This window comes from Triplophysa rosa, linkage group LG9 (genome assembly GCF_024868665.1).
Source record: "Triplophysa rosa linkage group LG9, Trosa_1v2, whole genome shotgun sequence".
In the NCBI taxonomy this organism is placed as follows: domain Eukaryota; kingdom Metazoa; phylum Chordata; class Actinopteri; order Cypriniformes; family Nemacheilidae; genus Triplophysa; species Triplophysa rosa.
Window position 1 is genome coordinate 20,839,306 of NC_079898.1, and position 21,345 is coordinate 20,860,650.

General features: G+C 36.5%; 2 protein-coding genes across 4 annotated transcripts; one reads left to right on the plus strand and one right to left on the minus strand.

Moving 5' to 3' along the window:
* Window positions 1–4,217: 4,217 nt before the first annotated feature.
* On the plus strand, window positions 4,218–12,854 carry kcnk1b (potassium channel, subfamily K, member 1b). Its single transcript, XM_057341483.1, has 3 exons — window positions 4,218–4,830; window positions 7,765–8,160; window positions 9,752–12,854. The coding sequence occupies exons 1-3, from the start codon at window positions 4,476–4,478 to the stop codon at window positions 10,012–10,014; spliced, it is 1,014 nt and encodes a 337-aa protein (XP_057197466.1). The 5' UTR covers window positions 4,218–4,475; the 3' UTR covers window positions 10,015–12,854.
* Window positions 12,855–13,261: 407 nt separating this feature from the next.
* tacc3 (transforming, acidic coiled-coil containing protein 3) lies at window positions 13,262–20,119 on the minus strand. Of its 3 annotated transcripts, XM_057341469.1 has the most exons (18): window positions 20,021–20,086; window positions 19,430–19,509; window positions 19,298–19,337; window positions 18,586–18,757; window positions 18,205–18,332; window positions 16,473–17,642; window positions 16,305–16,371; window positions 16,045–16,228; window positions 15,891–15,952; window positions 15,633–15,760; window positions 14,849–14,930; window positions 14,601–14,750; window positions 14,459–14,526; window positions 14,221–14,264; window positions 13,983–14,143; window positions 13,793–13,899; window positions 13,534–13,654; window positions 13,262–13,430 (listed from the first exon to the last, which is right to left on the minus strand). In XM_057341469.1, the coding sequence occupies exons 4-18, from the start codon at window positions 18,754–18,756 to the stop codon at window positions 13,359–13,361; spliced, it is 2,715 nt and encodes a 904-aa protein (XP_057197452.1). In that variant the 5' UTR covers window position 18,757; window positions 19,298–19,337; window positions 19,430–19,509; window positions 20,021–20,086; the 3' UTR covers window positions 13,262–13,358. The 3 variants fall into 3 exon arrangements, with proteins under 3 accessions (XP_057197452.1, XP_057197453.1, XP_057197451.1); XM_057341470.1 differs by lacking the exon at window positions 19,430–19,509 and having other exon boundaries at window positions 20,021–20,081; XM_057341468.1 differs by lacking the exons at window positions 19,298–19,337; window positions 19,430–19,509 and having other exon boundaries at window positions 20,021–20,119.
* Window positions 20,120–21,345: the final 1,226 nt, after the last annotated feature.

The window sequence follows — 21,345 nt, forward strand, 5'->3', positions numbered from 1 at the left end:
AATGTAGGTCATGGGGCGAACGAATCTTTTGTGTCTGAAAATATTAGACATATATTAGATCTATATAATAGATATATAAATACAAAATACAAATAAATGAGCTTTTATCTTATTTATTTGTTCCTTGTTGGTTTTAGTTTAATTAGCTATTGTTTGTGCTTTTGCCATTTTATTATTTTTTTTTTTTTTTTTTTATACTGATATATAAGTTACTTTTTTTACTGTTTTATGTATTGCTGAGGGATCAGTTGTAATTTTCGTTTGTCTAAGTTATTTTTTTAAATAATATTAGGCCTATTTTTGAATAATATTTCAATAAACAGAAATCTTTAGGCTAAATAGTCTTAATAAATAAACTATATTAACCTTGTACTTTCAAAAAAAGTTTTACACTAAATAGGTTTTGTATAATATTAACATTCTATTATATTAAAGAGAAGTGTTAACCCCCATTGTAAAAAAAAACATCTAAATTATGTAACTGTATGTTTAGATTACACACTTTCAGTTTTTTTCAGCATCTGATATCCTCTTGTTTATTCTCGTAGAATGTGTTGGATGCTTTAATGTGTTTCTCACAAGGTGGCGCTATTTTATTAGACATATTTTTACACCAGTAACGATTCTGTTGAGGATCAAACATCCCAAAATTACAGCAAGACAGATAGGAAAAACATTTCGTAAAACCAAAACGAATTTTAAAATATATATTTTTTTACAAAATCTTATTTACTCATTCATTGCTATTTTTCTTTCTCCTGCACGTTTTCAGTTTGTTTGGCCCAGCAGTAAACAATCATTTCCAATCAATCTTAGCCTTACATCTTATTACTCAAAAGCTTAAATTCCCAATGCCGAATCTTGAAATAACATACCATCACAGAACAGCCTCTATTGTAGGACTGGTACAGCACCAAGCAGTCAAAGGACAAAAAGTCGGTAACACTTTAAAATAATGGTCCGTTGTTAACAAGTAACTATGCAGAAAGTAATAGGTAGTACTACATTAACACTTCTATGGATAGGCTATATATGTAGAATATATCCATTCATGTTTTGGTATTAGGCTTTTGGTATTTGTATTTATTCATAAATTGGTTTCCACAAACAACCTATTTTTTCACTTTATTTACGTTAATGTTGAGATTAGTAATTAATTGTTTTTTCTTTATTAATTGGTCATATTTCGCAAGTAGTTCTCAATGATGGCATTTTTCTTTAGTAATTATCAAATACCAAATAAGGAACTACCTTTGTCCTAAATTAGCTATTACTTATTGCTTAGTTAATCTTGCTTCTATATTAGTTAATAGTATTAAGGTACGTGTTAATGTAGTACTACCTATTACTTTCTGCATAGTTACTTGTTAACAACGGACCATTATTTTAAAGTGTTACCAAAAAGTCATATAAGTCACATTAGGCTTGCTTAAATTAGTAAGGGTTTAAAGGTTAATTATCTTTGCAGTAAAACGTGTCATACTGTATATGTTTTTAAAGGGATACTCCACCCAAAAAATGAAAATTCTGTTTTACTCCCCTCAGGTTGTTCCAAACCTGTATACATTTCTTTGTTCTGTTGAAAACAAAATAAGATATTTGGATGAATGTTAGCAACTTTGACTACCATAGTAGGGAAATTTTTGTATTTTTTTGTTCTATTGAACACAGAATAAGATATTTTGAGGAATTTAGGAAAGTAAACTTTTGACTAGCCTACTATTTTAATTTTTCCTACTGGTAGTCAATGATGTCCCAGAACTGTCAGTTGCTAACATTCCTCCAAATATATTTCTTTGTGTTTAACAACACAAAGAAATGTATACCTGTTAAGAACAATTTGAGGGGAGTTATTCATGACAGAATTTTCATTTTTGGGTGGAGTGTCCCTTAAAGGAGTAGTTCACTTTCAAAATAAATTTTCGTGATAATTTACTCACCCCCATGTCATCCAAGATGTTTATGCATTTGTTTCTTTAGTCAAAAAGAAATTAAGGTTTTTGATGAAAACATTCCAGGATTTTTCTCCATATAGTGGACTTCAATGGACTCCAAACGGTTGAAGGTCAAAATTACAGTCTCAGTGCAGCTTCAAAGGGCTTTAAACGATACCAGATGATGAATAAGGGTCTTATCTAGCAAAACGATCGGTCATTTTCTAAAAAAAATGAAAATGAATATGCTTTATAAACACAAATGCTCGCCTTGCTCTGTTCTGCGATGCGCGTTCATGACTTCACGTAATACGTAATTACGTTGAAAAGGTCACGCTTGACGTAGACGGAAGTACAGAGTCAGTGTTTACAAGTTGAACGTGTAAGTTTTCAACGTAATAAATTCAACGTAAAAAGTGAACTACTCCTTTAAACAGCTGTTGGAAATTTGGAAATAGACCTATGGAATCCCCCATGTGTCCAGTCTTTTTAAGTGCTGTAGACTCAAAATTCTCCTATAGACCTATAATGCATACTTTCATTTTTATTAAGAGTAAAATGTGACATGTGTATAAGGTCAATAGTAGCCTAGAGGTGACATGCACATGTCCTGACACTGTCAGAAGCAGAACGAAATCTCTAACATTGTTTGAAAGCTCATTCAAATTCATGTAGGGGAAACCGATCATATCAGACACTCTGGTTTTCCACTCCTAAATCCAACCTTTCGAATAGAAATCCAAGCTTTCGAATAGAATCCTTAAACTACTTTTTACATTTTTGAAGCTAAATTAACAATCAACCTCACACACCTGTAGTTAATAGAAAAGAAGATCAACCGGTCCAAATATTTAGCAAAAAGAAAATAAATCCCGCACACTATCAGTGATTACAAAAATAATCAATTTAATTAGTATTACAACGTTTCGGTCTCATGACCTTCATCTGGCATATACCTAGCTAAAAAACAAAAAGGTGACTGGTTATTGCGTCTCCACTTTGTCCTTTCACAACTGAAATATTTGATTATCATTTCAAGACTGTTTGCCTTGACATATTTAAAGGGGTCATATGGCGCGAATACGTGTTTTTCTGTGTCCTTGTTGTGTTCAAAGTTGCCCATTCATGTATTAGACACGTAAAATTGCAAAAATGAAAGTGTCGTAAACAAAAGATGCATTCTATCTAAAAGCGAATGCTCACCCAGACCTGCCTGAAACGCCTCATGTAACCACACCCCCACAAATCTACGTCAGTTCGTGGTATGATTTGACTAAGACCGCCCAAATGTTTATGCAAGTAAGGTGGGCGTACCTGTCAGTACAATTGCTTTGGAACCTGATGTTCCAAATGTGGTAAGAAGCGTTACATTTCTGCAAAGAGGAGATACAAACATGCATGTATGTGGAAAATACTGCATTTTGAACCTTAAATCGTGTATACACATTGCATTACATCTAAAACAAACGATAATATTCGTTTTAGCCGTGTCATATGACCCCTTTAATACTTATTCATACTGCCTTGTGAAATGAATTTTTAGATGTCTTTTAGTTACCACATACTTCTTCTCAACCAAACGTGTTTATTTGTATTTGGTACCCAAAAATTCAACTCCTTTTATTGTAAAGTTATTTGTGGTCGATGCCCTTTTAGGGAAAATGCACATTTACCTCAGCATGAACAGCACCTCTACTGACCTAAAATGATCAAGGTGTCTAGAAATGGGTGAATGGAGAGGGGACCTTTTCCCAACTGGCCTATCAGAACCAAGATTCCGCCACAGACTGTTGCCATAGAAACAGTCGCCCGCATGTGTCTGCGCAAAACGAGGCGTGAAACAAATGAAAATATCACAGTCATTTGTGTTAAAGATGTGGGCCATAGTCCTGGAATGTGTGACAACTAAGAGGAAGTTATCAGTAAGATTAAAACACTTTATTACCACACAGGGTAAAGTCTAGGCTGGTGGCTGAATGATGAAACACGAGGTCATATAGCCTAGTGGCTTGATTTCCCACCGTTTTTATCTATCAAGCATGCTTATACATTTGAAATAAACAAACAAAAAGTGTGTTTTGATTTGGTCCGTTACATGTCATAGCCTACAGTTTTATTTTAATGTTGTTTTTACTCATCACACAAAATTGACCTAGGCTATAATATTGTACCCTCTTTCTTAAATCACTACAATGATTTTAATACAGGAGGTTGTTAAAACTCGTCAAGCAGGCATTTGTGTGACGCTCTTTCCCCTCTTTGCTGTTACCTGGTGGGCGAGAGTGCGTGACGTCACGTCCCACCGCTCGCTCCGAGCTCGAGCTCTACCTACCGCCACATCACCCGCCAGTTCACGCGCTCTAAAAGCAAAGGAAGAGAAAATATACAGAAAGGCGCGTACCAGCGATACTACTGCATTGGTCACAAATGATTTCCGCTTTGAATTTGGCACAGCCGGTTTAAACAAAAGACATTAAGGAAACGTCTAAATCGAACGACACAAGCCCGACATCATTATATGATATAACAGGAACGCCGAAGATGCTACAATCCCTCACCGGTCATTCGTGCGTGCGCTTGATCCAAAGCAACAAATCTGCGTGGTATTTTTTGTTTCTGGTGCTCGGTTATATTCTGTATCTAATATTCGGAGCGGTCGTGTTCTCTTCTGTGGAGCTGCCCTATGAAGATCTCCTGCGCCAGCGGCTCCTAGGAATCAAACGACAGTTCCTCCAGGAGCATCAGTGCCTGTCCGAGGAGAGACTGGAGCAGTTTCTGTCCGAAGCGCTCGAGGCGAGCAACTATGGGGTGTCCATCCTCAACAACGCATCTGCTAGCTGGAACTGGGACTTTACGTCCTCCTTGTTTTTTGCCAGCACTGTCTTATCAACCACAGGTAAGTGATTGTGCAATGCAGATAATGTTTCTTGAAAGACTTGAGTAGGAGTGCATGATGTGTCAATTCTGAATATCAAAACTGCCCCAGTTACGTTCAGTTTTTAGTACCATGACACTAGAGTATATATAGTATATATATATAGTATATACTGTATATATAGAGTAAGTGTGACCCATTTTATACTTTATCTAGGCCTCAATGACAATCTATTATAGTTTCAGTTACAAATACTATTATAAACCATCAGCTATTTAACATTGATACACTTACAAATTACTTTATGTGGTGTGTTTTGGGCCTCATTCCAGCAGGATTTAATGTTGTTCTATTGGTTCCCACCAACAGAACCCAGCACATTAGTAGAGAGAGACACAGAGTTTAAAACCTATACAATTTCAGTAAGCAGCTACTAAAAATTCTGTGAAGGTTTCTATTGTTTTAAAGTACAGACACCCTGTTTGTTTTTATTAGAGTCATTTTCAGGTGGAGCACCATTTTGTGCACCCCATAACATCTTTCACAAAATAGTGCTAAAACGTCGCTCTCCTTTTGTTTGTGTGTTCCTCCTTTCCTTTGTTCTCTGTAGCAAGCTGCCCCATTTAACACCTGGCTTATCACAGCGATGTAAGGTTACTTTAGACAGGTATCCTGTTCTCAGACAGACATTAAAAAAGACTGCAACGCACTTTTTTAGATTTTGTCTTATTGTTGTTTCACGAAGCCTGTCAAAAATTTCCAGGTAATTTCGCTGTGAAATTAAATGAAAATATATACAACAAAACGTATATATTGGAACTAAAAAAAGTCAAGCTTATAGTGAGGACCCTTAAGATTTTTTTGTGCAACAATATTTTTATGACACTATCTCACTGGTCTTTAATCTAGGTTTGTTTTTCCTGTGCAAATATGTTAAAAACATGTATGAATACATATTCTAGTGATTTTGGGGTGAAATAGGACCTGGACATAATTTACAATGAAGAATGCGGGATTTTCCCTGAGTCGGCTAAAGGTATAGGCGTGTATGTCTTGCACAGACTATGAACCTCAAATGTCACAACTTTCAGTATCACTTCTATGTGCATACTTAATAATTCCCAGAAAGTCTACTTTTAACATTTCAAACTGTCTTACTGACTTATCTAACGTAATATCTAAACATGTCTTAACGTAAGACCCTTGTGCATTCCTTTATATTCACAATAAAGAAAAAATAAGATCTTGTAACTTAAACTGCGAACCCACCGGTGGGTCTAATATTGCATCATCAATTCACATCAATCAAACATCAATTGTGAAGCACAAAACATGACATATATGATATCTTTTGAAAGCTTAGAGCCTTGGCTTTCTTGCTAGTACCATCGATTTTGCATTTATTTTACATACATAAACATAATAAGGTCTGAATTTGTCTTCCCAAAACAAGCCCCCACTTTCCCCTGTAAAAATACTAATAATTCAATTTCATATTTATATCACGCAAACTCACAAAACATCAATGAAAGATCTCACTTTTAAGAAAATCACTGTATATTTCACCGATCTAACACTTTAGAGTAACATAACATAGAGCTTAAGAGGTTAATATTTACTAAGGAACTTTGAACATGTGACATGTGATATATAGAGGAACAATGGCTTTGCAATAACCACAGTTTTCTCGCTTTCATTTGCACAGATGCAGGTTTACTGCATGCTTCTAATTTAAGTTAAAGGAATAGAGTAACAGGTGCCAGTTATACTAAGGAAATGAAGAACGAAATAAATGTCACCATGAACAATGCTAAAAAGGTGTGTTCAACCACACATTTGTGTACATGTATTAGCAGGTTGGTTTTGTTCAGTTCATCTAAAAACCACAACTTGCATAGAAATGGATATGTGAAAAAGTGTAAATTTTTTCTGCTTTTTAATGATAAATTTAGCTACTTCAAGATGAGTGTCTATAAATATAAGATAAGATCAGTTAAAGGTCCAATGTGTAATTTTTTGGAGGATCTGTTGACATAAATGCCATATAATATACATAACTATGTCTTTAGAGGTGTATAAAGACCTTATATAATGAAGCGTTATGTTTTTATTACCTTAGAACGAGATTTGTAACTACATATAGTGCGGGCCCCTTACATGGAATTCGCCATGTTGTTTCTACAGTAGCCCTAAACGGACAAACTGCTCTACAGAGCGTGTTTCGTAAATACGTTATCTCCTTCAGCAAAAAAGCCAAAACGTGACGACATCTTAGTCCTTTGTCAGCCACCGTAGTGCATGCTTCGAAATGGAGAGGTGAAATGAGATGTTGGTTGCAATTTGCAACCTCACCACTAGATGCCACTAAATTTCATACGCTGGACCTTTAAGGCTCTAGAGTTTATTTTAAACCTTTTAAAGGTGTCACATTAGGCTACTATTTTAGGATGTTCAGGGTAGGTGGTTACTTCCAAGTCTCAAATCCTGTGCCCAGATATGGTTTATGTTAACATAAGCATATAGATTATCTCCTTAGAAAATGCCATGACAGAGTTTTTCCTTTGGTCATTTATAGAGTGTCCTTTATGCCATACCTTCCATTTGAGTGTGAGTGTTAAGACTTTTATGGCCTGCGCCACATCCTAAAGTCAGATTCTCCATTTTATGAGCTCATACTGCTGGAGGCGGAAAAACCAAGCAATATGATACATTTATTGCAGTGTCTGGTAGAGGTACATGAACTGAAGTGAAATTACAGAGCTGGACAAAATTATTGTTTTTTTGATAATCCAGGATGGGTTTTAATCTGTGTGTTAATCTGAGTCTGACAACAGGACAGTATGACTCTGTGTTTGTTTTTAAGATAATGCTATAGTATCTCATAAAGAGAATGCAAATGTTTTTAAAGATATTATATGCAATATAAGGTAATTTCATTAACTTCTCCTGTTACAGGATATGGTCACACGGCCCCTCTCTCTGATGGCGGAAAGGCTTTCTGTATCATTTACTCTGTGATTGGCATTCCCTTTACCATGCTCTTCCTCACGGCTGTGGTGCAAAGGATTATGGTCTTCAGCACATGGCGACCCATTATGTACATACACACACGTTGGGGTCTGTCCAAACTGGTGGTGGCGCTCATTCACGCAACCCTGCTGGCAGTTGTGGCGGTCTCCTGTTTCTTCCTCATCCCTGCTGCTATCTTCTCTGTTCTGGAAGAGAACTGGAACTTTCTGGAATCATTTTATTTTTGTTTTATCTCACTCTCCACCATCGGCCTGGGTGACTATGTGCCTGGAGAGGCCTTTAAGCAGAAGTTCAGAGAGCTCTACAAACTGGGAATCACTGGTACGTGGGGCTAATATTGTGTAAATATTTTAGTTTTATATCTAAGCGATTTAGGTTTTAGGGATAGTTCACCCAAAAATAAAAATTGTATCATGATTAACACAAATGAAGGCATTTTAAAGAAAGCTGGTAACCGAACAGTGACTGTTTACTTCTATTGTATGGACATAAAACCAGTGCAAGTGAATGGATGCCGTCACAATTCGGTTTCACAACATTCTTCATTTTGTGTTCTGCAGAAGAAAGAAAGTCATACAGGTTTGAAATGACAAGAGTAAATGATGACAGAATTTTTATTTGTGGGTGAACTATCACTTTAATGTCATTTTTTGTGTGTGTGAAGAGTTTTAACAAATATCAATTATTTTCAGTATGCAGTTTGGATAGTTCGGATTTTGTCCAGAACACCAGAGAGGACTTAACCTTGATTGAAAACTTATTAGATTTCTTCTTTTAAATAACTCTTTACACAGTGATTAGTCTCAGTAAGGCTGACTTGAATAGCAAAAGTGTGACAGAGTCAGAGGCATATTTGCAGTGCATTTGCTCAAGACAGATTCTTTAAATCTTTAAATTGTTTGAAACAAGAATTTGTATGCAACAAAATGCTGCTATTATTTTTCTTAAAATGTTACATCGCATGTTACAGGTCTTCTCACCAAAAAGCCTTTTTGTAGTAAAGTACTTTATTAAGTGAATATCTAGCTATGATAACCTTACAAGCCTTTAGGTCTTTCTTTTAGCTCAATATGAAAGTGAAATACGTACTTGTACTGCCTTCCTTTCGAATATCTAAACGTCTATGCATGCTTGTTGTCATAGAAACAGACAAGAGGTACATAGGAAGTGCATGTCACTCTAGGACAGTTTTGCAGGGTTCAAAACACTTTTGCACTGCCGTGCTCTCTCACTACATCTAGTGGTTGTATTGCATGCAGCAGCGCAGCCAAAATCCTTCATGGTTTTTGTGCTTGTGTGGGTTTAGAGGATACAGATGGTCCCACCTTCTGTTTGTCATGCGGGGGACGATGAGAAAGTGTCATGTGTGCTGTCACGCAGTTGTGTAGGACGATATCACTCAAGTAGCCCACACATGCCCACACAAATGAGCTTGTCTTGTACTCCTTTGATACTCTGTGATGGGTGGTTTATTTTTATTTCTATGCCATTAAGATAAGTTTGAGACTTGGTGAGGTGGCAAAAAAAAGTTTTCATAAGGGGCACATGAAACATGCAAGTGGCATTTGTAAAAACAAAACTGTTCCAGGAGCTGTTATGTTTCAGTTATTACATTTTGACGAATCCCAAGACAAAAAAGTATCTTATCATTGAAACTTTATTTTAATGTTTTACTACCATACATGCACCATAAGATCAGGAACTAAAGTAAACAGAGATGATTTTGATATTGATTGATATTGTTATCATAGACACATTTTTTGGATAATAGATGCTACAGTGTCTATTTATAATAGTATAGACAGACACAGCACCAAGATAACACAACTGGAGCATATTTTAACTGAAGTTAAAAATATACAGTACTATTAAAAAGTTACAAAAAAATTAATAATAAAATTCCGTCCCACAGTTTATCTTCTCCTTGGCCTGATTGCCATGCTGGTGATGTTGGAGACCTTCTGTGAGCTACAGCAGTTAAAGCAACTGAGGAAGATGTTTTACCTGAAGAAGGAGAAGGCTCAGGACTGCCTGTCCATCATGGAGCATGACCACCTGACCTTTACCTCTATGGCGGATGGTTCCGTCAATTCACCCCAGGAGGAAAAAAACGAGACATTCGGGGACTTTCCTGTCCTGACCTCTCCCGGCGGTGACGACCCTATGATCAGATAAATTTTTTGTTGTTTAGAACTCTCTGTCTTTAGCCAAGGGGTCTCCAACTTGGGGCTTGCAGGTGACTGGTAGACAGCTGCTGTCAGGAAGTCCTCTAAGAAGCAATGATGATATCAACCGATATGGCATTATGTATTTAAAACCATAAATAATTGCCACGGCTAAAATAGGTTAGTGTAGTACGCTAAAATGTAGTACGCTGCTTGCGGTTAAAATTATCTTGTTTTCTAGGTCAAAGCTTAAATCTTAACATTAAAGTCCACATTTAAATTACGTTTTTAAAGTCCTTTTGCCTCTTGCCCTTAACCCGAACTGATCCTTTCCAGATGTATATATTAATATGTCGTGAGGACTCAGTATATGCTGTTGGAGGCCCCCTTGCCATCAGACACTGTAGATGTTGCACATTATCTTAAAGTTTTATTTCAGACTTGTGTTATCAGCCTTGTGAATTTGCAAACCGCTTTATGAGTGTAAGATTTAAGAAATCTGCTATAGTGGTTAAAGAAACTGGCAATCTTGAAATCCTTTTGCTCTACTGCGTAGAAATGTTATTGGAGACTATAATGCACTGTACCGCAGTATATACTACAGACAATTTAGCATTTGTAGCGTAAGTGTAAAAGCACAAATGTGACCCTGGACCACAAAACCAGTCATAAGTAGCACGGGTATATTTGCAGCAATAGCCAACAACACATTGTATGAGTCAAAATTATAAATTTTTCATTTATGTCAAAAATCATTAGGATATTAAGTAAAGATCATGTTCCATGAAGATATTCTGTAAATTTCATATAAATATATCCAAATTTAAATGGAGCAAAATCGCGAACAAAAAATATTCGGAAATATGCCTCACTGCTGCCCGCTCTATGGGAACTACCCAAGTTTGGTATGTACTGTATGTAAAGTTTAGAATTTGCGCTTTCAGGTTCATCTACTCTCCACAACTTCATTACAGCAGAAAGCCAAAAGAGAGCGTTAAAACAATGTCCACAACATCCACAACGATGAGCGTTAAAACAAACCTGTATCTATCCTTACAAACCATACATCAATGAATGGAAAGCTTTTTTATTCAGCTTTCAGATGATGTTTAAATCTCATTTACAAAACAATTCATTCACCCTTATGACTGGTTTTGTGATCCAGTGTCACAAATTAGGAAATTAAGTAATATTTTAAAACAATTTTCATTAAAATTAGCATTCCATTAATTGATTAATCATTAATGTAAAAACCACAAATTGAGAATTTTAAATCCACATTATAGCAATGGCTGCAAATGTAAAGGATGTACACTACCATTCGATAGTTTACGGTCACTTGACTAAAATGTTTTGCATGATGTTAAAATCTTTTTAAGGCACATTTTGTTTGCCTGAAATTAGTTTTGTGGCAAAAATAAACACACAACATTAATTTCTTTCCTCACAAAACAATAACTATTTAGAATTTGTAACATTAGTTACATTTAAGTTCCATAGCTAGTACATTAGTTCTATAGTTTTGATAAATTATATCTTATTCAAAAATGTGAACTTATTGTAAGTGAACCGATGACTGGTAGTGTATTCATACCAAACTAAACAGATACAGGGCTTTCAGTACGGTACAGACAATAAAGCTGTAGTGCACACTTTAGTGTCAAATGATTATTATTCACATGAATAAATGTAATATGCAGTTTGGCCACCATTTGATTTCCGCCAATGCATTATAAATATGTTTAAATTAATCGACAATCGATACAGTTGACCTATATCAAATAATCAATCGATAATAATTTTTAACATCCCCAACACAAATATGTTCAACAGGTTGCTAATATAAGGGACTGAATGCGCCTATGACAATGTTTAGGAAACATTTATCTTAAGGGATTTTTATAGAGAGAAATGATAGGCTAAAGAAAAAACACATTTGAATGAATGTGAAAAAGCAGCTAAACTTTTGACAGTGTATTTTTTTTATTTTTGAAAGGGATATTTTACCTTAGTCTAAAATGCTTGAGAGAGCAAGTCAGTCTCAGTTTACATGGATTATTAAATCCAAAAGAGAAATGTCTGGTCCTATGTGATATTAAAACACACAATTGTCTACATTGACCTGAGCTACTGAGATTTCAGCACAGTGCAGTTACAAGCTTAGTGAAAATCTAGAATTAAATTATGATGGTTTATTAGTATTATTGGTTGAGTGGGTAAGACTTTATCCAAAACTTCACATTTGCGATAAGAACTTTTTTGTTTAGTAAATACAAAAACTTGTTCTGTTTTTGAAACATGCTTGAAATGTTGTTTACAAATCATGTATATTTGTATTATAAGAATGACTGTTGTAGGCAATGACTGATGACTAATGTTTCAGGTTTCACTGGATAATCACATGGTACAGTACTATCACTGCAGTGGAAAGTTTTGACAATAGAATAAAACCTGAATGTTTAAGGAACAGTTCTCATTGTATCAGCCTTTGGGATTATTTTGACATAATGCCTTGTCTTTACACAACATAACATGCTAAATCCAATTTAAGCAAAGGAAATGTGAATCTGCTGATGTGACACATTTATTGTGTGTATAATGAAATGGATTGTGATGCATTCTTTGTGCATGTTTGCCTTTGATGTTTTGCTGCGTGAGATTCTGTATGATATTTTTTTTACCATTGTATCAGTGCAGCACAGAATCTTATATATTTGTAAATATTTCATGTATTGGTACTGTATATTTAGATATACATAAGGGACATAATGTTATAATGTCTGTTTCAGTTGTGTGTGAACAACTATTGAATAAATGCTTTTTCATTTGCATAATTGATGTAATATGTATTAAATAGTCTGCATAGTGACAAAGTCAACAGACGTAGATAGGAGTCTGAAAAGAAAATGGAGACCTTTTTGCTAAAAGCAATATTGTCCATTACGCGCTCAGATTTGTTAATTTGTTGCAAACTCACTTTGAACACGGAACTTAAATCCACTACCATTTGCATTTGCAACGCTAGCATATAGAGCCAAAAAGCAATGTTTTAATGTTAGAAGAACTTCATTCTCAAAATGTGGGTCTGATCAATCAAAGTGTGACCTTAAAGATTATTGGGAACAAGAACTTCAAAAATGAGTAATGTCAGAGCAACCTATGAAAGGTTGTCAAAGATGCGCCACTGAATACTATCTGCCTTGATCATTTAACAAATGTTACAGCATTAACATACAATCTGCTACATAAAACATCAAGAAAAAAATGTATTAATGCATTAATACTCCATTTATTATTTATTAAAACCGCTTTAAGACAAATACATAACGCACAACACAAATAAAGACAAGCACATTAAAACCCATGCTTTTGTACTTTCAGCAGCAGCTCATCACACAGCTCTGTGACGTCTTTGACTTCTTTAGCCTGAGAGGAGAAAAGAGAAACACGTCAAACAGCAAACAATTAAACGATGCATACGTTAGCATGTGCCTACTTTGGCCTTAAGAGTGACTCCCTGTTTGTGTACCTTTTGTTCCAGATCCTTCTCTAGGGACTGAACTTTAAGCTGCCCTCTCTTGAGCTGCACCTGCAGTGTTGCCACTTCTGCGCCCATCCTAGTACGAACATCTGCAATGGCTTTATTTGCACTGGAATGACATTAAAGTCATTAGTATAGTGTATCAGAATCAGTTCATACTACACAATTCAACATTACATTAAACAAAAGCATGTTAGCTTTTAATGCAAGTTTTCAATGTTAACGTATGTGGCAGAAAAGCTCATACTGGTCTAGTTTCTCCTCAGCATGGGCTTTAAGAGCTTGATAACGCTTTTCCTCTTTTTGTAGTCTGTCCATGCAGTTCTGAGCATACTGTTTCAGGGTCTCTTCATTCTATAAGAGGAAAAATGCATGTTGTACTTATCGAGTTAAAAAGTAGGGATTTTCATTCTTTGGTAGACAAGCAAAAAAAGCACCTTTTTAAATCCTTCAATAACTTCCTTGCATCTGTCTAGGCGTTTGACAACAGAGGAGAAGGATTTTTCCAAATCACTCAAGTCTTTGGCCAGCTGATCTTTTTCCTGAAGGGCTTGTTCCAACTCAATTTTAGCCCTGTCTTCTTTCTGTTTATGCTCATCTATAAACACAAACACAGACATTCAAGTACCCAACAGATACATGAGAGAACAAATTCTGATTAAACATCCATCATACCTGTGATCTGAGTGATGGTGGCCTCAAACTCTGACAGTATAAACCTGAGAGAAATAAAGTGTGACTAGTTTGTAATACAGGTGTCAACCATTTACCAACACTCCTGTTCTATGACAAATGAACAATTTAATTAGAAAAAAATATTAAGATTGACATAAGCATTTGCAGCAACATTTATTAATAACCAAATCAGAGAATCAACTCAAGAGAATGTGTTTGCGTTCAATTTCAGACTTACATCATTTGCTGATTCTCCAGACCCAACGCTTCAATCTGAGCACTCAGTTGTTGTTGCCTCTCCTCCGCCTAACAGTAGAAAATAAAAAATAAATGAACCGCCACACACACAATCTTGTGTGACACAAGGAACAAACACTGACCTGTTTTTCTGCTCTCTGTAGCGAAGCATCCATGTCTCTCTGACTGTACTTCAGAACCTCTATGATGGAGTCCTCCATCTTCACTGGCTGTTTTAAGGTGGGAACCAGTAAATCAAGAACAGTTGGATCTGGCACCACATTGTTCACCACCTGTAAAATCAAATATATTAAAATGAGAAAGTATTTGTAGAAACTTTCAAATGTTACAAATTTATTACTGATGCAAACTGAATTTTTTTTTTTCTTACTGGTGGAGGCAAATCACCCAGAAGCTTCATGTTGTTACATTGAGACTTCTGCTTTCCCTCAGATTTTGCAGCTTCCATCATCCTAACACACACACACACACACACACACACACACATTTGCATATATAATATAATATAACATATGTAAATCAGAAATAAAAAATATACAGCTGCAGGAAAAAATTAAGAGACAAATTTTCATTTCAAATCAGCATTTCTAGATGTATAGTGGCCATTCCAGTCCAGTGTCTGTTGAATTTCAACAAAATCAAACTTCAGGAGTGACAAAGTCATCCAACAGCAATGTGAAAGATTGACAACACAACAAGACACATGAAAACTGTGATAAAACTGTAATAACGAGGTTATCGCATATATTTTGAACTTTTCCTAAATACATGTATAAATACTGCTGTTGCTTGAAAGTGAATATGAACTTGTTTTCTTTGCAGTATTTGAGGTCTGAAAAAATCCAGATTTTATTTTCTGCAAATAAAAAACAAATAGCAATTCTATTTGAAATCTGGTCAAAAAATGTGTTCGTAGTTCACAGGATTAAGAAAAAGTGATCATTTTACCTGAACACATACCTATAAATAGTCAATTTTAAAATCAGAAAAAAAACGGTCTCTGAAATGGTCTCTTAATTTTTTCCGAAGCTGTGTATTTTTGTCCAATGAGTGTTACACAAAATGTAAACAACAAAAGATTATTGTGAAGATCTAAAATATTGTATCATGCTTTGTAAAAGCCCAACATATATCTGTATGTGGAAGAGTCTGACCTGATGGCAAGAGAGGGGCGTGGCAGGCTGAATCCACTGTTCTCCGTTGTAGTTTTCTTTGGGCTCTCCTTCAGCAATGGGTCAAACTTCAAATACAGAGACTTCTTCCTCAACGCAGACTCTTTAAACTATAAAAGGAATGTGTTTGACCATTCAACATTTATTTGATTGGGTAACGTATCCTTTAACTTTCCCACATGGAGATCATTAAAGATCTGTAAAAGCTTTTTTGAAAGACCATTCAACAGTAACACTCACATTATTTGATCCGAACTGTTCCAGGTAATCAAACGGTCCATCAAAGTCTCCTCCTGACATGACTGTGACGTACAGGGATATTTTGTTAAGCACAATGTTGAGAACTGAATGGCTCTGGATTGGTATAGATAACAGCACAAGCACGTTTACTTACAAAATGCACCGGGCACAAACTCATCTTCACTTGGTGTTACCACAACATGATCACAGGTCTGGTTCTGAAGATCCGGTCTGGATTCTGCAGTGGCCGTGAGCTCCGGTTTGTGAATGGCTGGGCTCTGAGGTATGTTAATGTGGGAAACAGCAGATGGTATAGAAGCCTCTGCATCTTCCGCTGGCTGTAAGAAAGGTATACATCACAATCCGTGGTAACGTACTAGTTGAACGACAAATTTACAGAGAAATACTACCTACCTGCATGGTGACCAAGAACATGGTTTCTTCAACTTTATCATTGTTTACAGAAACAGCTTGAGGAGACCTGAAGAAAAGAAACTTTAACTTCAGCTTTGAAATGACATGCATTTATATGTTTGCCGTTAAGATAGAAAATTTTTGTTTTCTTTTCTTCAAGTTTTGTACCTGGGCTTAGGCTCCTCATCCTGTACAACAGTCTCAGTCTGCTCCTGCCGTGGAGGGGACCCCAGCTTCTCAACAGGAAGTGTAGATTCCATCAAAACCGGGCTGGTTTGGATCCCACGCGGCGGGGAGTTACCCATCTTAGCCTTTGTTCCAAAGGGGTTAAAGTTTGGGTCATCAAAATCAAACATGTAAGAACCCTTAACAGGAGGAACGTCCACAGGTTCAGTCTCCTCTAAATTCTTAGGGGACAACTGCTTGAGTTCTGATTCTTTCTTCTTGACAACTGTGTCTGTTTTTTTGGAGACAGGCTTGGCACCAGCAGGTCTTTTAACCCCCAGTCGTTTTGGTGGTGGTTTGCACTTGACTTCAGCTACATCATTAAAATTAAACTCCAACAGCATTGGGTTCTCCTTGGGGGACGTTGTAGATGGGGAGCCCTCGGTTACAGTTGACTTCTCCTCGGGTGCACTGGGAGCATCAGGGACTGTTGGGGACATCTGTGCTGAGATCTCTGGTTCGTGCGTGGCTTCTTCACTTGGCTGCGGTGGATCAGGAACTCCTTCAGCCTTACTGAGCATTGGAGAGTTTTGGATCTTTGAGCCACCGGTTTGGAATGGATCGAGCAACTCAAGGTTGTCAAAGTCCAGATTATATGATCCTGCAGGAGGTAGTGGTGAGTCCCGAGTCTGATCTTCTGTAACAGCAATCAGCTTTGATTCTTGGATTGGTTCAGTAATATCAGACTCCTCAGTGTCTGTGATGCTTTTCTCATTGTTGTTTGTCTTGATGATGACGGTGCCTTCTGCTGAAGATATGTTGTCGGAATTATCCACAAGGGAATTTTCTACTGACGGGACAAATGGAAGGGTCTCATCTAGTGGAGTGTCTGTCACCTCTAGATTCTTCTGGTCATCTTTAGGTGTGCAGGCAATGGCTGTAGTTGTATCTGACTCTGTAAGCTCTGATGCCCAACTCACGGGTGAAGTAGAAGGTTCAGGAGGAGAATTTGCCATTTTAATGGAACTCTGGAAAGGGTTGATGGCATCTAGATTGTCAAGATCAAGTGTGAAGGCTACTTTGCTCTGAACAGGGATGTCATCATCAGGTAAAGAAACACTGTTACTCTGCATGTTGACTGGTGTGGTGGATGTGTTGTTCAACACTGAACTCCTGTAATAAATACAATTGTTAGTGGATATTCCTAAAAAAAAACACTTTCAAAGTATTACCAGTACTTATAAAAGATTACTTGTCAAGATGAGACTGAATAGAAATTGCTTACCAAACCCGTCTATACAAAGTTATTATTCTAAAGTTACATGTTGAAAAACCTTATTAGAAGCATTTCCTTAAATTTGTATTATATTTAAACCAGAATAATCTCTTTTTTACATATTACATTTCTTGCCTGAGGTGTAATATTAGTTCTTTGTTACCCAAGTTCATCCAAAAAATTTAATTCTATCATCATTTCCTCGCCCTCTTATTTCAAATCTGTATGGCTTTCTTTCTTGCGCAGAACACAAAAGATGATATTTTGAAGAATGTCGGTAAACGAACAACGGTGGTACACATTGACTGTATCCATACAACAGAAGAGAATGGGTACCGCTGTTGTTAAGTTACAAACATTCTTCAAAATATCTTCTGTTGTGTTCTGCTGAAGAAAGTCATACATCTATCCCTTTAGCCTGTCTACACAAACTTTAAAAATCAAGTTGCGAATACTTACTGGTCAGTAAAGGGCATGAAAGTCTCCAGAGCTTTAGTGCTGTCATCCTGGCTGTTTGTCCCACTGGTGCGGCTCGGGGACATAATCCGCTTTGTGACTGGGTCCCGTCGTGGAGTTTGAAAACAAACCTATTAAAAAATAATAAGTATTAAAACAAACAGATTTAAATAACAGAAAACCACTCAGATAATAAAAGCAAAGTGAGCAAATGTGAACGAGCACTCCGTTTCAAAACAACTATAGTCAAAAAACTACTGCAGTGCTTATAGGGAACAATGCCCGATTTGATTCAGAGGAAAATGATCTTGATTACCAAGTATCTTAAACCTCCAATGATTTGTTTACATAAACATTGTGCCACAAAATCCTCGTAATGCCCACCTTTGCTCCTTTAGGTCCAGTCCTGTTAATGTTGTCTGCTTGTGACTGCCGCAGGATGGAAGGCCTGCCAGTCAGCTGCTCCAAAGAGAAAATGTCACAAGAGTCTTCAGAACTGCTGTTCTTCTGTACAGCACACACTCCCTGATTCTCCTTCACCGCCACGGAACTCATACTGTAAAACAGACAGACTGAACATGACTACGTGCGTTTTGGTCGGTCACGCCCAGCGGGCACCACACACAGCTGGTTTCACTGATAAGACCATGAGGCTGGCATCTTACCTTCTAACCAGGGGATCTTAACATTCCTCTTACACAAACACATTTAATCCGTTTAATTTCTAATGAGCAACAACTTAGTGCTCAATGTGGTAAGCAGAGCAAAACTCACAACCCAAAAAAACAAAAGCACATGACAAACATGACAGCAACCAGTGAAGTGCTTAGAGTATAGAAAGTGGATCTTCATCTGTGAGGAGTGAGGACATCATGCCTTAGAGAGATGGTCAAAGGCTATAACAAAGCTTAAAAAAACCTGACGTTACTAAACATTTTGGCAATACGGTATTATTCTACTTAAAATGTATTTTTACTTATACTTTAGCAAAAGATGGCATATGATCTAGCAGGCACTGTGGCAATCCCTTGAGGGCATGACTTACGATAAGAAAGGAACAAGGAGGAAATTCATAAAGTCTTCAAAGAAGCATTACCACTTATGGCCTCATCTGTCCTTCCATGGATTCTGCTGAACTATGTAGGATTAATAATAAGACTGTCAGCTTTGTAAGGCACTTTTCAACCTCAGCAATCCCTATTGTCTGAAAAGGTAATAAACAGCTCACCGGCTACATTTTCAACCATTAGTTTTAACCTGGATACACAAGCAGACTTCACAACATGCTCTCTTTCTCCCTCCCTCCCTCTTACAGTGTGCAAAAAGTACAAAGGAAGGAATGAAAGAAAAGAAACAAAATTACTTGTTTGTAATCTGTGGATTGAGTTAACGAAGGGGCACGTCATCAGCCAGACAGAGACTGAACTAAAAAAACTCTTTACAAAACAAATAAATTAGATTGAATGTATTCCCTTCTGAAGCATAACAACTAATCATACAAAAGGCACAAACATGACAGTTTAAGACATTCCTGAAGATTTTAATTATCCATAATGTTTTTGAATTGACTTGTCACTTGCCATTTCCTATTCAGATAGACACATTTCATAATCCACAACGAATAAAAAACGTCTCCGCACTTAATAGCACATTTAATATATTGTATGTGTACCTGTATTTCATATACATGCATGAATATCAAAACATTCTAACAACACTGCCAAATAAAGATCAATATGCCCTCTTATTGGCCAAATCCGGTATACAACTTAAGTCGATCCCTTTCATATACATGTAAACGTTTATCTAAAATACGTACCTTACTCAAACTGCACAAACTTAACACAAAAACCGTTTTTCTTCTCTGAATAACGAGCGCGACACGCAGATCCGCTGCACGTTTATAACTTTCTCCAGTTTGAAACTGTTCAAATTTAAACCGCAAGCCTCAGCCAATTAAATGCGAGGTTTGAGGTTCGTCAGGTGGGACGGCAATACGAATAGTCCAATAGAATGCTGCGTCGCGTTGCGTCGCTCTAGCGGCCATTTCTTTGATAGACATCCAAATCAGCCAATGAAACAAAGCCGTAAGAGCAAAGCGGTTATGCAGGCAAATAAACATGACCTCGGGTAACCCTTTTACCCACAGTTGATACATTTGTAAATGTTACATTTTTATTGATATTTATTGCATATTAAATAATTATTAAACTATGTATGTAGCACGTGGGCGTGTAAAGACACACACTGTTTTTTCCTTTATGTACATTCACTTACATTACGTACATTTTCCATTACGTACATTTTCCATGTGTCTAGGTTAACGTAGTGAAACAACACTGTATAAAAATACTGTAAACAAAATGTTTATTTGTAGACAAATACGTTCGACTTGACACTGGTGGGAAAGATGTTGTAAGCAATTCTACCACCAGAGGACAGCATCGCACTATAACTGACACTCCTTGGGTAATACGCAAACAAAGCACGGTTACGAGGTACATGTATTGTAGGATGTCCTTTTCTTTACTGTTTATGGGATAACGTGAATAGTTTGGTGTTAGTTTTGTATTGTGTGTGAATATGAATGTTTATAAAATGCTTCGTAATATTGACAATTAAACTATTTTATCATGGCCAAAACTTTAGAATAAGGATATGAGTTCGAGAGAAAGAAACGCGATTCAGGAAGAGGGAAAGAAGGAGAGAGGTAAGAGAAGGGAAAGAGAATAGAGTTACATAACAATAGCATGTTTGTACCGAGGTCAACCAGTGAAGTTGTGATGGAACACACCCACCCTTCAATTCTACTGACCTACATTCAGCTTACGTCACACAAGGCTTGCATACACAAAACATTTTATTTTGCAAAATACTTAAATGTTCATTTATTTAATTTCTAATTGGTGAAGTTGGTATGTACTGCAGGCAATAACGACAAGGAAGGTAATGTAGCATATAGACCAAAATTACCAAACAGATCCAAACGGTACAGTGCTAAAGTACAGTGCTTGGTTCTGTTAATAGAGCAGGTTTAGGTTACTGATTCCTTAATAAACAACAAATGTTTTAAGCAAATCCTTTACAATTACAGAAGAGAATATTTACAATTGAGCTTTTACTATACACCCTCACAAATTTCAA